At 45.7% G+C, this 14,921-nt stretch overlaps 6 protein-coding genes across 6 annotated transcripts; 4 read left to right on the top strand and 2 right to left on the bottom strand.

The window, feature by feature from the left end:
• Nucleotides 1–71: 71 nt before the first annotated feature.
• On the bottom strand, nucleotides 72–2,868 carry GGS25DRAFT_497964 (uncharacterized protein). Its single transcript, XM_049261658.1, has 6 exons — nucleotides 2,742–2,868; nucleotides 2,000–2,680; nucleotides 1,651–1,820; nucleotides 1,002–1,591; nucleotides 594–897; nucleotides 72–525 (listed from the first exon to the last, which is right to left on the bottom strand). The coding sequence occupies exons 1-6, from the start codon at nucleotides 2,767–2,769 to the stop codon at nucleotides 385–387; spliced, it is 1,914 nt and encodes a 637-aa protein (XP_049114419.1). The 5' UTR covers nucleotides 2,770–2,868; the 3' UTR covers nucleotides 72–384.
• Nucleotides 2,869–3,145: 277 nt separating this feature from the next.
• On the bottom strand, nucleotides 3,146–6,239 carry GGS25DRAFT_355643 (plus-3-domain-containing protein). Its single transcript, XM_049258080.1, has 4 exons — nucleotides 5,648–6,239; nucleotides 4,673–5,436; nucleotides 4,475–4,614; nucleotides 3,146–4,420 (listed from the first exon to the last, which is right to left on the bottom strand). The coding sequence occupies exons 1-4, from the start codon at nucleotides 5,830–5,832 to the stop codon at nucleotides 3,725–3,727; spliced, it is 1,785 nt and encodes a 594-aa protein (XP_049114420.1). The 5' UTR covers nucleotides 5,833–6,239; the 3' UTR covers nucleotides 3,146–3,724.
• Nucleotides 6,240–6,423: 184 nt separating this feature from the next.
• GGS25DRAFT_355694 (COQ7-domain-containing protein) lies at nucleotides 6,424–7,768 on the top strand. Its single transcript, XM_049258081.1, has 2 exons — nucleotides 6,424–6,784; nucleotides 6,861–7,768. Exons 1-2 carry the CDS (start codon nucleotides 6,512–6,514, stop codon nucleotides 7,392–7,394), a joined length of 807 nt encoding a protein of 268 aa, XP_049114421.1. The 5' UTR covers nucleotides 6,424–6,511; the 3' UTR covers nucleotides 7,395–7,768.
• Nucleotides 7,769–9,247, top strand: GGS25DRAFT_355732 (acyl-CoA N-acyltransferase). The gene is made up of 2 exons (XM_049258082.1): nucleotides 7,769–8,668; nucleotides 8,748–9,247. The coding sequence occupies exons 1-2, from the start codon at nucleotides 8,143–8,145 to the stop codon at nucleotides 9,020–9,022; spliced, it is 801 nt and encodes a 266-aa protein (XP_049114422.1). The 5' UTR covers nucleotides 7,769–8,142; the 3' UTR covers nucleotides 9,023–9,247.
• A 1,898-nt stretch (nucleotides 9,248–11,145) lies between these two features.
• On the top strand, nucleotides 11,146–12,845 carry GGS25DRAFT_355747 (carbohydrate esterase family 3 protein). Its single transcript, XM_049258083.1, has 2 exons — nucleotides 11,146–11,819; nucleotides 11,881–12,845. The coding sequence occupies exons 1-2, from the start codon at nucleotides 11,759–11,761 to the stop codon at nucleotides 12,621–12,623; spliced, it is 804 nt and encodes a 267-aa protein (XP_049114423.1). The 5' UTR covers nucleotides 11,146–11,758; the 3' UTR covers nucleotides 12,624–12,845.
• Nucleotides 12,846–14,455: 1,610 nt separating this feature from the next.
• On the top strand, nucleotides 14,456–14,901 carry GGS25DRAFT_523436 (uncharacterized protein; the record flags this gene model as incomplete). Its single annotated transcript, XM_049264419.1, has 2 exons — nucleotides 14,456–14,590; nucleotides 14,674–14,901. 2 exons carry the CDS (start codon nucleotides 14,456–14,458, stop codon nucleotides 14,899–14,901), a joined length of 363 nt encoding a protein of 120 aa, XP_049114424.1.
• Nucleotides 14,902–14,921: the final 20 nt, after the last annotated feature.

The raw sequence follows: 14,921 nt of genomic DNA on the forward strand, positions 1-14,921 counted from the left end.
CGTAGTATATATACATATCTGGTAGGTACTATACGATACATCCATGGATGGCATGAAGTAAGTGTACTAGCATGGGCAACAATTGTAATCCGAAGCTTCCCAATGGTCAGAGCTATGCTTGTCTAGCATTGATGACATCACCAATTCAACCCCCTGAGCCAATCATCTACATATGATAGCTATTCACTTCTATCTATTTGATGCACGACCCCACATGTACTTACCCTAGGTACTTTACTCCGGACTCCGGAGTCCAGGGCTCCAGGCACTGTATGTACCTACTCACATTGAACTTGAAGTGCCCCTATTATCCTTATCCTCCGCCCAATCATGGTATCCCTCTTTGCCATTCACATATTATAAAATCCATCTCTCCTCTTATTCTCAGTCCGTAAACCCTTGCATAAATGTCGGCGTCGAAATCACGTCGCCGAAATCGAACTCGCTTAGATCCATGCCCGAGACATCAAGAGCCAAGACCTGGTGCCATGCAGACCCTGGAATAGTCTCTTCGTACTGAGAAACCTAGAGACATTGATGATCATTCAGTAACAGCTTCCTCTCCCACACTCAAATGCATGTATCTAGCTCACCAAGTTTTGGTCTGCGCCGTCTCCGAATTGTGCTGGAGAATAAGAAGTGTATTGCGTAGACTCGTAAGTCCCGGCCAACTCTCGAGTCTGTTCGATTACCCTATCCGCCGCGTTCTCGAGGCCAACGAGAATAACGCGAAGCTTCGTGAACGAGTCCGATTTAGTCATCTCCAGCAGCTTATGGACCCGTCCAACAGTATTCGTGGTGAGCTTCCGATCTTCTTCCACTAGCTCATGAAGGGGAGAGTATATTATATTGGCCAATATGACGACAAATGCGGAAAAGAAGGCACATCCGCTTAGCCTACAAGAATGGTTGGTTTTCTTCAGCAAGCAAATCTTTCAGGAGTAGGTAGGTAGGAAAGTGCTCCGGAAAGTGCTCCGGAAGTGAGCTAGCTGTTGACTCACCATGGATTGCTGCTACTGTAAAATACGCTATTAAGTATTTTCAAACACCCACGACTCACATCTACACATGGACGCCAAGTACACGGTAATACTGAGTGTTGGGAATCTACGGAAATTGATGACTCATTGCCCGAGTTTTGAAAGAGATTTGTGCTAAACCCGCTGACAGTTTTCATCCAGGGCGCCCCAACAGAGTATAGGCCGTTGAGCGTGGTACAGCACATGAGGTACTTCTGATACAGAAATATCATGTGGGCGAGTGGTGCCTTTTCCAGTGTTTCTATGATGTTCTCAACTCGTAGCGGGGCTGGTATTTTTTGCAACCAGTGTTCGAGGAGTTTTGAGAGATGTAGAGTTCTCCTTTGTCGAGTCTCTCCCGACTGTTTCATCGACCGATTGCTGAGTAAGTAGTCATAGATTTTGCCCTGTATGCAGGCGAGTTGAACTCTGGCGCGAAGGTAATCAAGTTGCGAATACCCATCACTACTCACAAGATGGTTGCCGTTATGGCTCGGCCAGGTCCCCGGCAGGTCCAAGTCCACATCTTCATCATTCTGAATAGAAGGGATTCTTGCCAGAAAACTTATATCCTGAGTACGATAAGCTGTCAAAGTGCCTAGCCTACCTATGTATAAATGGTAGAACTCACTTTATCTAAGGTATAACAGAGCCAGAAGATATTACTTCTGTGGCGTGCTATCTCGGGCGGGAAATTGGACAGAGAAGACTTCATATGGAGTTGTAGTCTGTGAGCTAGGCGAACTGCAGTTCCGATTAAGACTGATGCCGGCTTTTGGTCTATGTTCATCTGGAAAATTACTGTGGCACCTTTATTAGCAACGATTTACAGCTAGACATTCTAAGGTGGCAATTCCGAGGAGAAAGGTTCAGATTGGAGCTCAAAACATTATCAAGCTATGAGCGCAGAGAAATTTTATGACAGCAGAGGACTGGGATAGAAGAGGTCAATGAATTACTCAGCCTAGCAGGATACTTACTAACTAGGCCTAGGACAACCTCGATTCCAAGCGTGTCCTCCTGTCTCGTGACAAGCTCATCAAGTTCCTTTTGGGCATTATCGATATATTTCCTGATCTTGCCATCGTCAAACCCAACTGCGGCATCTACCTTAGAGGCACGTATGCGATATCCAATAGCCAGAACCACATTTATGGCAGCCCAAGTGGCCCTCGACCTCTTCGACTGTTCTTGTTCGGAGTAGAACTCACTCAGCATTTTCATAAACTGATGTTGGTAAAATAGCGGCAAAGCACTGTTAAAATCATAGAAGTAATCCTCGATAACAGGCAATATCTCTATAAGCGGTGGTATGCTATGCTCCCCATGGCGTGTTGGAGTAGCTGGCATCGCCGAGTATGGTTTGGCGACGTTGGCCTCACTAAGACTGTCTAACCTAGCCTCGATCCGTCCAATACGGGCTTCGAGAAGATTTTCATCCATATTATGGCTCATCGGACTTACCCCTTCGAGGGGAGAGAGATGAGAGGGGGCAGGAGTGGTAGCAGTGATAGTAATAGGAAGAGAAGGGGAAGAAGGATGAACAGGAGCTGCTCTTCTTCGAATAGGGGTTGTAATACATGGTACTTTATAAAGTAAACAGTTTGAACAGGCCGGCTTCAGCATGTCGCATTTGATTTTCTTCTTGAAGCATGTATCACCTTGCGCATTGGTATGATTAGCAACATGAATCAACAATTTTACATCGTGTATTCGACCTACATGCTTTACGGCGGGAACTAGTCTCCATCCTATGAAAATCACTTGAGACGTTTCTTCAATGTTGTAGTATGTATCATGTAGAATCATAAATAAGACTTGTATGCTCCTAAGAATTTATAAAGATAAGCAGTCTGACTGCTTGCGCGATGTTTGCTGACAAATTGTGTTCTTCTGTTATTCTGTTCATTACATAATCCTTTTGCCCCTGAATATATTTTCAACACCTCATAGTAATCCACGATTCCGAGAAAATCGCTTGTAGTGATATTTGGCGTTTCGAGGAACAAAAAGAAAACCGCCAAAAGTAAAAGTATTCCTCTAATTCAGGTAGGTACCTATGCATCTGATAATTCCATCTCATCATGAATGTTCTGGTCCCAACTACTTTATATACTTCTTTCGCACAGACACCTCGTGTCCCTGCTTTATCACCCAGAGCTTCGAATTCATACTTATCCTAACAAAGTAGGCTGATCCCGGTCGCCACGGTACACCACGGCGGCGCTCCGGGGTACTCCGTGGAGCTCGACCTTCGCGTAGATACTACGGCGTTGGTTATCATGAATTTCCTGACAGACGTTGGTCTCTCAACTATTCAAGTTTGGCGGTATAGGTATGTATGATTGTACGTACCCAAATAATGGCCATGCTCCGTTGAATTGGATGTCCCCTTTTCATTGAGCACAATCCACGACAAATTACTTAATCATCCACATGACAAGATAACTACGAAGGGCTACTCTCATTATGATTTGTATTCTTGCTCTCTTCCGATGCCATCAACTTATTGATCTGGCTCTGGATACTACCTACACAGAGCAGAGTCAGACTAGCTGTTAAGCAGCCACCCCTCATCAATTATTGTTAATTCCAAGTTCCCAAGCCATGCAACTGTTCAAGCACTTAATCCGTGAGTTCGTTCCTGGGGCACGGTGGTAAACTGAAACCCGCGTTATCTTGGATGCCTCCAACGCCTGTTGCGCCTAATCGATCTCAACATCAATCTCCAGATCTAGTGCGGCAATAATGTCATCGTCTCCAATTGGCTTGTGGATCTGTGGGACCCCTTTCTTATCCTTCCCTGCAAGGTGGTTTTGTGCTTGTAGCTTCTGCAAATGGGGTAGAAGAGGCGCTTTCGCAGCATCTGATTGCTTCGAGGCTCCGTTTCCTGGTGATGGGCTGCCACCGCTGGCCGGTGTCGACTCACCATTTTCCCCGCGTCGTGGTTGGCGCGCCTGCATGCGTGACTTGGCCTTCTCCATTATCTGTGCTTTGCGGACCTTTTCTGCATTGCGTCGGCGATTCTCAGCATTCAAAGCTGCTAGACGATCCTGTTGAGAAGGTACCAAGCTCGTGGGTTTCGGGGCTGGTGCTAGACTGGTTCTAAAAGCTAGACGTGGAGTCTCGATGGAGTCGAGCCGGTTTTGGAGTTCCGAGACACGGGCATCATTGCCACGACGCCTTGCTTCCTCAATCATGTCTAACAGTCGGTTTCGTTCTGTTGGGGCGAACTTCTCACGCAGGGTTCGCTCTCGCTCAATCTTGGCATTAACTTCAGCTTCAGTCCAGGAACGATGCATAAGGTTGTTGATGTCGTCGATTTTAGCTTCCAATATTGGTTTCTTGGGTATGATGACACCCTCGTCTTGGCAAACCGCCTTGTAGCGCTTGAACTCGGCCTACAATCAATTAGACCTGAACAATCATTGATCTTGAACCAATTTAGGACATACCTCAGTGATTTTCTTGTCAGAGCAACTGATGAATGGCCAGTCTCTTTCGGCCTTACCATGCGCGGCCTTCACGTACTGGTCCGTGACAAAGTGGTGGCCATTCTCCTTCTCCATGGCATAGGGCTTTCCTTGAGTGAAACCTAAGCCAAGATATTAGTACAACAGGGTTGACTTCGCATGGCTGGGTTTGCTATATACCTTTGATAAGGGCTACTCGGTAAACATCGACACCCTCACTATCTGGTCCTAGAGCTATTCGGGCATAACAGCCCGTAAGAGCCGCGTTAAATCCAGGATAGAAGCAGACTCTAGCAAAGCGGCTACGGCCAATTCGTAAGCGCTCGATGTCATGTAGATCGCTAGGTGGAATTTCCTTGACTTCAGGAGTGCGTGATCTAGTGCGCCGGTCGCGAGATCGTCCAGCCCAGTCAATGTCACTATCACCATCATCACGGTCACTGCCACGGGAGGCTGAGTGTGTCTTCTTATTGCGCTCTCTGTCTTCTTCTCTGCGACGCAAGCGATCGTTCTTTTCGGCTCGAGCACGACGCAATGATTCAATACCCACACTGGTTTCGCCCACTTTTGAGCCACCAACTCTGGTTCGTTGTCGTGAGGTCTTTCGTTGAGTTTCATCGAGGTCGGCGGAGCTAGCCTTACGTTTCTTAGCTGACTGACTGTCATCTTCTCTTGTCTTTAACAATCGACGCAGTAAGGTGTTCTGTCGCTGGCGATCGACTTCTTCCTGACGTCTGGCAAGCAGCTGTTCTCGTTCAAGCTCAGGCATAGCTAGAATTTCATCTTTTTCTGCTTCGCTGGCATAAATGCCCTCGACGGGATATTTGTTATCGTCATCGTCATCCATTTTCCCGTTGGTATTGGTAGTTTGAAAAGCGTCTGATTCCGAATCTGACTCGTCCATCGGCGCGGAATTCTGCGATGCAGGAGAAGCAATGGAACTACTATTTAAAAGGAAGAAAGGTGCAAGTTAGCGTCGCGTCAATAGAAGAAGTAAGGCAGAAAATCAGGTGTAAACTTTTAAGGTGTGGGGCGAGAAGGTTGCTCAGTGGAGCAGCGACGTTGTTGTCGAGGAAGTGGGAAAAGATGTGAATTTTCCAATTCATACAATGCGAATTGTGATACGCTGATAGAAGAAAAGAACGGAAAACTCACGCCTCGCCTTCTTCCTGATCTGAATCATCATCTTTTCTCTTGGTCTTTTGCTTTGAATTGCTTGAGGTGTTGGGACCTAGCGATCCAGATAGAGAACGACTTGTACCGATATTTTGCTCTGCCTCATCATCGGAGGACTCATCGCCGCCCACAAGGGCTAGGAGTTCATCGTCTACATCAGCCATACTGATAAAAAGCGGGCTTCGCTACGAGGTTTTCGTTGAGGTTGATGAACAATTAAGAAAGAATAGGTATTTTTGTCGAAGAAGAGAAAAACGCTCTATAAATGTTATGCGACGCGAATGCGGCGCGAGGCTTTGCAAGGAGGTAGTACGTATGGGAATGATAGGAAGGTGAATCGAGTAAAAGTGAGTAGACAACGAGGCTAACTTCCTATTAGTCTATTAAATCTTAGGCTATTAAATCAAAAAGAGGATGTTCAAGATACGTGCAAAGAAAGAATGAGAAAAAGAATTGGTGTGTGATGCTAAATGGAGGTAATGGAGTGATGTTGTAAATTGGTTGTAACTATGTATGTTCAAGTTGTATGGACATTGGATTGACATTGGCTGTACCAGTGCCAGTGTACATAACTATGTAGGTTAAAAGAAACATCAATTGAATTGAGACAAGATTCAAGTTGGGCTCAAGCTTCAGCCTCTGTCTTACGTAAGGTATGACACTAAGTTAGCCACTTACGCCTCAAATTTGCTCAGACATATTACAGTACCTACTAACCTAGTAGTTATGTACATACATAGTACATAGTACTTTCTGTTCCTATGGATAGTTAACTTCAATTCAATCAACGATGAACATTGAAACTGCTTCTTTTAAACTTCATCTTCACTTCATCGTTTAAAAATGTCTTTACCAAGGTTACAATTGCGCATAGTTCGCTGCAACCCACAATATTATATTCGTGAATCTTTTCTTTCCACTTTTTCACAACCTATTCAAAGACGATTCTTAAGCACAAATCCCCAGTACAATTCAATAATATCTACAAATTCATCATCTCCCGCCGATCCGCCTCAGTCTAGTCCCAATCCCAATCCCAATCCCAATCACAATCCCAGCCATGCTCCTAAACGGAAGCCTCTAACAAAAGAGCAAAGTGAATTTCTCTCTTCAGCTGTAAGATCTTTCTTTTGTTCACTTTTCTTGCATTATTACGCATGATCCATACTAAATAATCATCACTTCCTCAAAGCTCCGGGTGAACCAAGCAGGCGAATTAGCTGCTACTCTGATTTATACTGCCCAGACGCCACCACTTGTAAATGCTCACCCACATCTTCGGCCACTGATGGCCCATATGTATGCCCAAGAAGAAGGCCACCTCAAGACCTTCAATTCCCTAATCGCCAAGCATCGTGTGCGCCCCACGGCCCTCTACCCACTATGGTCCGTTCTAGCGACGGGCTTGGGCTGGTCAACCGCAGTTATGGGGCGCGAAGCTGCAATGGCCTGTACTGAAGCTGTCGAGACTGAGATTGGCGATCATTATAATAATCAAATAAGAACCCTGCTTGAAATGTTCGAGCAATGGGAAGCTGAAGGGTACGAAGTAGGCGACGAGTTCCAGGATCTTGTGAAAACGTTGCGACGCATTCGAGACGAGGAGTTGGAACATCTCGATCACGCCGTTGATAACGATGCGAAGAAGGCCGAGCCACACTGGCTCTTAACTGGTGCCATTCGGCTGGGATGTCGTGGTGCCATTTGGGTTAGTGAAAAGGTATAAAGCTCGAGATTCTCTCGAGTCTTGATGGGTAGGCATCATTACTTTATGTTTAGCTCTGATATTATTTTATAATATAATCAGAGAGAAGCAATGGGATAGGTAACGTTTCATATCAACCTCGAAGTCTTCTACCTACCTTCCCAACCTGGAGAACCTCACACTACAGGACTAATCTTATGATTGATTTCCCGAGGCCAAAGTTGGAGCGAATGAGTCTCGTCTCTGTTGCCAATGGCACTGCTCTTTGTATATTGTACGATAAGATGGGCCTACAGATACATCATCACTACTCCGTTCCGTCATAGCAAATTGCCTATGGCCATACCGTTCACACGCAAGGAAGGGTATTTTGATTCAACCTAGCTTTTCATCAGTCAAACACCGATTTTCGGCGAAGTATCTCCTATCACGATACCATGTACTATTCAATTGACACATAGAAGATCACGTAATTCGCACCGGTAAGAGTCATCGGGCGTGTTGCTAGTGATGAAGCGAGTAAGCAATTGGGGTTTCTCAGCCAACCAACGATGCTACCGCCAAATAAGAAGTGGATTTGTAATGCTTGTTGATCTAAATCAGTATAGCTCCGCTTCATCGAAAGATGAAATTCGTACCTATTGAAGAGATCATGTGAAGATAACTCTCCCTACTCCCCCTATAAACAGCTCAAGTAGTGCATCATTAAACAAACAAAAAATTCCTTCCCACATACAATTTCCATCACCCAAAGAAGAACAAGCACACCATGGCTCTACCGTTCCCTATCCCCAGGTCACTCGTTCCAGGGTTCTCCCTATCCCGTGCCACCACCGCAGATATAGATGCCATGGTTGAAGTGTATTATGAGTCCTTCCTGACAGACCCGCGCAACACGTTCTGGTGGTCCCCAAACAAGGTAGCTATGTTCGTCTGGATGAAACGGCGTATGCATCGAAAGATGAACGACCACAGTGTCCGCCACTTCAAGATCACCGATGCGGAAACTGGTGAGCTGGTCGCATTCGCGCGATGGGATATACCCAAGGGTTACGAAACGGCCTTCGGAGCGTGGGTCGGAGATGAAGCGACCACCATAAACGTTACTCCGGGTGTTGCGGTGGGTGGGGATGTGCCGCAAGAAGGGGAGCATTTACCCCTAACTAGTGCTTCCGCCGAAGCAACAAATCCGCCCACGATAGACTTCCCCGAAGGTGCACAGTCAGAATTGTGTCGAGACTTCTTCAATACGTTGAGTCGTATGTCAGTGAAGCAGGATGCGAAGTCGATGCTAGGTGAGTAAAGGAGCAATCAGTCTATAACTATGCATTTCGTCCATGGGCTGAAAAGGGATTGCTATGCACGTATTCCCAGGTCTATCACTTCTATGCACATCACCAAAGTATCATCGGAGAGGCGCCGGTAAGGCGCTAATCTTACCCATGCTCGCGATTGCCGATGCAGAAGGTCTCAGAACATATACGGAGGCAACGCCTGGCGGCAGGCCCGTTTATGAGAAACTAGGCTTCCAGGAGGTCGATCAGTTAGTATCTGACCTTACGAAGGTAATGGAGGGGTTCGAAGAGGGATACAAGCTTTCCATCATGGTGCGAGAAGCAAGAACAGCGCCATTAGCATGTGGGGATTAGCGATGTGGGTTTTTGCACACACATATCCTCACTGTCGTATATACGAACTACGATGCTTTATAACAGATAAGAGCAACAGCACCAGAAATGTGTTCCCATCTAAGGATTTGTTGAGCCGAAGAATCAGCAATGCCCAGCCCCCAGTTGAGGAAGGATTGTACACAAACCTAATCATCAAAATGTATGGACACGGTTCAGGATATATATCTTAGCTCGAATCATGTCAAGCCCGTTTAATATCTCGGTTCATGGGTACTTATGAGTTTGAGGCATGCTGTGCAGAACTTGAAGCCTAAGCTAGGTAGGTACGTTTCTTCTCGGTCTCGTTTTGAGTCAAGCGAAGGGATTGATGAACCTAGGTCTAAATTTATCCAACTACCCTTCTCGAAAAGCATTCACATACTACTGTGTATGCATTCACGTAGTTTGTGGAGTATGGTGTAGGTTAGTTTAGTGTCGTTGAAAAGGCAGCTCGGCCAACCTCAAGCCAGACAAGGGGGGCAGAAAACTCTTGACCGCTGATGTACGACGATTAGGTACGCATGAAAATAAAGATTTTCTTGTTGAATTATTAATATGGCCATCCTTCGCCATATTTAGGGTGGCGTGGGCAGTGTAGGCGTGCGGCGTAGTACATGGGATCGTGATCCGGTGCATCGCAAAACGGCGTAGTCAAGATAAGTGTCCACAGTCTCAACGTGGTTATGCTTGGTAGGTATGCCATGTGGACATACCGAGTCTCACACGTACTAGAAGCTCAGTAAAAGATTGAAGGATATGATGAAGTTTACCAAAGCTGGTGTTAGGGAGCTCAGGTGAAACTGGAGGTAAAGGAGAGTGGCTCACAAGTAAGACAGATATCTCTATTGCCTTGAACTTTGGAAGAGACAGCATCATTCACGGATTACAAAGTACAATATCAGCAAATACTGTAGTCAGGAGATTAGGTAACGCAACGTCGCTGAATTTGATCGAGCAAATACCATAGCGCAGCACATGATGGGACATGCGAAATTATATTATGTAGATTCTAACCAGCTAGGGGAAGAATCAGCATCCATCTTTGTTTAGAACAGTACGGCGTAGACCCAAGGCGAATCGTTGTCAAGCTCCTAGCTCGATGCAGGTGATAGTAGTGAGACTGTCCATGACTCCATATCACTCAAAAAGTCAACAATTACATCACAACGTAGGCCTCCGGGCAGGGGACTCACCTGGTCTATTTTATCCTAGATTCAGATCATGTCATCCAAGGCGAGGCTGTATTGTGATTTGCCTTTGTAGTATTCAAAGAGATGGGTGTTTCAAAAAAGTAACAAAGTGTTATAAGGTAATCAGCCAAGAATACTATGCCGTAGAGACTGGTGAGGCACGGCGAGACCCTGTTATATGTAAGTATGTATAGTGACTAGGGTAGTGAGCTAAGACTGCTAACTCAGTGCTAAGTAATGTGCATCTTGCGGCACGGCACATGGATCGTGAACTAAAAAGGAAGCATCCCTACCTAGTTTCACCATTTTAGGAAGGTTTCCATTCTTATAATAGCAGCAAGTGGAAGCGGAAGCAAGCAAGTGGAAACGAATCTTTACCCGACTTTTTAAGTCTGTTTAAGTCTTTTGAAGTCTTTTGACCTTGCTAGTTCTTCAATAACCGATCTCAATAACCGATCTAATCTGATATAGGTCTAGTATGGAGTTCTATGTTTGTACTATGTAACAAGTGCCTGGTATGTGACATTGTAACCTCCAAGCTTTCTGACGCACCGCACTTTTAATCGTACGAGAAACAACAATTTGAACAAGAAAAAAACTTGAACGAATCTTCGTCACATACATTGAAACAAAGAATGTCGAATAAAAGCCTGTCTTGGCCAGAAATGAGATTAGTACCTAACACTAACAATAATACTAGGGACCTATTTGGGTATTTGGGTGCTTGGCTCGGTTAAATCATCTTGCAATACTATCTATCTACCAGTGACTACCATAAGTAAGCAAATACAATGCCTAACTACTACTATGTATGTAAGTATGCAGTTCACATAGTAGTAGCATCTGAGTAATCACTGCCGGTACCTGTGCTGATAGACGCTAGGTATATGTGCCGCACTACTGTGGCTCGGACATGGGGACACTGCAAGGCATAAGGCGCAATAAATCGAAAGAACCCACATGAGCTACGACGTCAACCTTCTTGGTGTAATCTGATTCTCTTGCATAGTATCCATACCCCAGACTAGTACCAGTGATCGGCCTAGCCTCAACATAGGCCTGGGTCCCCGAAGGACGATGGAATACTATGCCGTACATAGTAGATTATAATTAGTACGTACCTAAGTATGTACCCATGTGTGAAATCGTGAAGGATGAGAGTCAACATGGGGGGTGGTCATTAATAGTGATGGATCGGTATGGGTAGCGTAGCGGCGGGACCGTTGAACCCTAGTGAGTGACTATACTGAGCGTTGTTGTTTTACCACATGACGCCAGCTAGATGCCAGCCGGGGGAGGGGGGGGCATGTCTTCAGGAATCATACAAATAGACTTGTGTTACGCTCACCTCATCGAGAGTTTGGAGATCCTATGGTTATTGCATCACTTTCAACACGGCAAACAGATAACAAGAAGTCCAAGTACTAGGTAGTCTAGGTACGATCGATATAGAGATCAAGGCACACGAGTCGAGTTGCAATCTATACGAAGTCAATCCAATCATTACTTCTCCTCCGATTTCATCATGGTGGCTTATAAGTCTGCGCTATGCAGTATACTAGCATACACTTCACAGGTCGTGAATGGTGCGTCGTCTCCTTATAGATAAACCACCTACCTCCTCTTCGATGATCTAACACCATGTAGGGCTTGCATTACCAGACCAGGCCTCTAGAGGTACCATCGAAACTCGAGCAAATGCGCTCGGAAACGGCGTAGCCTTACGGATTATGCCAATGGGTGCTTCCATTACCTGGGGTACTGGCTCTTCAGAGGGAAATGGGTACCGTAAATATCTCCGCGACCTCCTTACCCAGAACGGCAACCAAGTCAACATGGTCGGGGCCAATCATTCTGGGACCATGCAAGACAACGAAAGCTCGTCAACTGAAGGCCTGCTGGTCGACCAAGTTCACGCAGTAGCCAACGTCGTGGTACCCAAATTCAAACCCAACGTCGTTCTCATCAACGCCGGCACCAACGACTGCATCCGGAACAACGACATTCCTAATATTGGCGACCGAGTCCTACTTCTGTTGAACGATATTTATAAAACGTCCCCTAAGGCCACTATTATCCTATCTACTCTCCTAGTATATACCAAAGATCCGGAGGCAAACAAACGCATCACAGACTACAATGTCCAGATAAATTCGTTGGTAAAACGATTCCAGGCCGCCGGATGGCCGATCATACTTGCTGATATGCAGGAGAAGGATAAGGGTCCGGTAAAGGGAGACTTCATAGGAGATGAAATTCACCCCACAGACGTCGGCTATATGAAGATGGCCAACATTTGGTATGCGGCCTTACAGGACGCATCGAACGCTGGCTACTTGAAAACACCCGAGATTGTCGCTGGACTCCCGGACGACGGCCTGGCACAGTAGAAGCCGTCGTCAAATCACCCACCTCCCTAACTACCCATGTATTATACAGCCTTTACTATGTCAGGGGGCTTAGACACGATACCTTTTAGAATAGATGATACCACGACGGCGGTGTTTGGCGCAATTGGTGTAGGAGCTTACCTCCTAATGTGAATTTCTTAGATCAAGTATATATCTGTCTTTACCTATGTATATAGCAAATTAACACTGCATGACCTGCGGTTTCAATGTACAAAAAATATGATATTCTTAGCATTGTGTCTATTCTCTTAGATTTAAGATGTAATTGAAGACTTTGTGACGATCTTATCATGACTTCCTTCGTGCGCGATTAACAGGTATGTAGGTCCCTAGGAGTCACCGTGCTATAATCACGAAATCTGCTAAAGGGGACTTTTATCTTCCTCTTTCTATTAGTGGGACTCTGATAATAGAATGAGGTACAATTCTAGCATTATATGCATGCAGGAACATGTACGGATCGTCCGAGAACTATTTAGCATGCGATCTCACTTTTGCTTTTTTTTAGGTGACATCGTGGAAGGAACATAGGCCCACCAAGACAAGTGCGCCAAGTATGTATCTAGCACAAGACTATAGGTCACCCCCTAATAGCGCTGGTGACTGTGTCCACATCCATGATGTCTCAAGAAAATAGAACGATTTAGCTACGCAAAAGTCCCTTTGGAGTCTTACATAGTCTAGTAAAGAGCCTAATTCCTTAGAATTGGGCAGTTGACCGCTATTCTTAAGCGAGCTGTCTGGCCCTAAAGAGGACGACGAGATCAGAATGAGGAGGGGAGGAAAGACTATTTCAGATTGCCGAACGGCCCATGATAATAAACATGCACTTGACCAAGGTAGGTAGAATGATGATATGTGGCTCGTGTACACCCCTCGGTATCCTACATAGGAAGGCTAGGACATTTGTAGTCAGTCGGTATTTGTTATGAGCTATGCTGGATTGTCGAGACGGGATCCCGTTCTCAACCATGATCACCCTTAGAAGTAGGCAACCATTATAACCTCCTACCCGAATGTTAATATTCATAGGCGAGTATAGAGTAGTTAACTTAGGAATCAACTTCCCGTTAAATGATGCTGTTGCTGATGAGTATCTCGTCATTTTTCTTCTGTCCATCTGCTAGGTACTGGGTATTTACCTCTTGCATCGCACAACCAAGAAGCTTTGTCTGGTAATATCATGGATATAGAGTGAATTTTTCACAAACAAGTGTCTCTATGTATCTGGGCTGAAGTCCCATAGTCATATCGAGCTCCATAGGGGTGGGTGGTAGGGCTTCGAAATTCTTGCCGGAAAAGGGGGAGCATCCGACACCCCCCTTTCCCGGAAAATTGGACCCAGCTCTGATCCATCCAGACTATAAGAACACATTTAAGTACTGATATACCAGTATCAAGTAGTCGTAGTCATATATGTGAGGGTGTTCGTATGAGCCTACGAGAATAACATTCAGTGATAATTTAGTTGGACCACCCCTCAATTCTTCGATTCCTTATATGCTACTCACATTCGTCTATTTAGGCCTCATATTCAATTGATGGAGAGCTTTCAACGTAGGTATACATACAGGTATGATAATTACACATCTTACTCCTGATGCCCCCTTTTAACCAGTTCTCCCTAGTCTGCGACCCCTGAATTAGGAGAAATGACAGCTGCCAGATTCATTTACAGCTGTCAGCTCTACACTGCAGTAAGCTTATCCCAGAATAGACGGATTTGAAGTCGTCATTTTACCAATTTGCCTCAACTACACCCTTTCATCGTCGCCCGCTTTCCTTTCCTTTACCCCTCCTGCATAACAGCTATGGCTCCGTCACCCTTACCAGAGTTCGTCTACAAGATCGTGCCCACGGCACCTCCGACGCCAATCCCATCTGAGTACCCACTTTCGGAACTCGACCGAAAAGACGGATTCGTCCATTTGAGCATTGGTACCCAGGTAAGCCAATTCCTACATACCTAATGCTTTCGGGTTGGGCTGGATACTTACTCACCTACCTACTCACTCACACACGTACCCAGATCCCCATAACGTCCGACCTCTTCTTCAAAGAGGCCACAAGCATATGGGTTCTCAAGATCCGGTTCGCGCCCAAGTTCCACCCCACGACGACGTGGGAGATCGAAGGGTGCCCGCATCTTTATGGGAATTTTGGTGCAGGTGATGTGGAGAGTGTGCGGGAATTCACACGGCCAAATGAGGGGAGCTGGAAAGAAGCGATGAGGGAGAGTGGTGGCTGGCTAGTTTGACCTCCCTCAGCCTATCCGAG

Source organism: Hypoxylon fragiforme, assembly GCF_022984875.1.
Source record: "Hypoxylon fragiforme strain CBS 206.31 chromosome Unknown GGS25scaffold_7, whole genome shotgun sequence".
NCBI lineage: Eukaryota > Fungi > Ascomycota > Sordariomycetes > Xylariales > Hypoxylaceae > Hypoxylon > Hypoxylon fragiforme.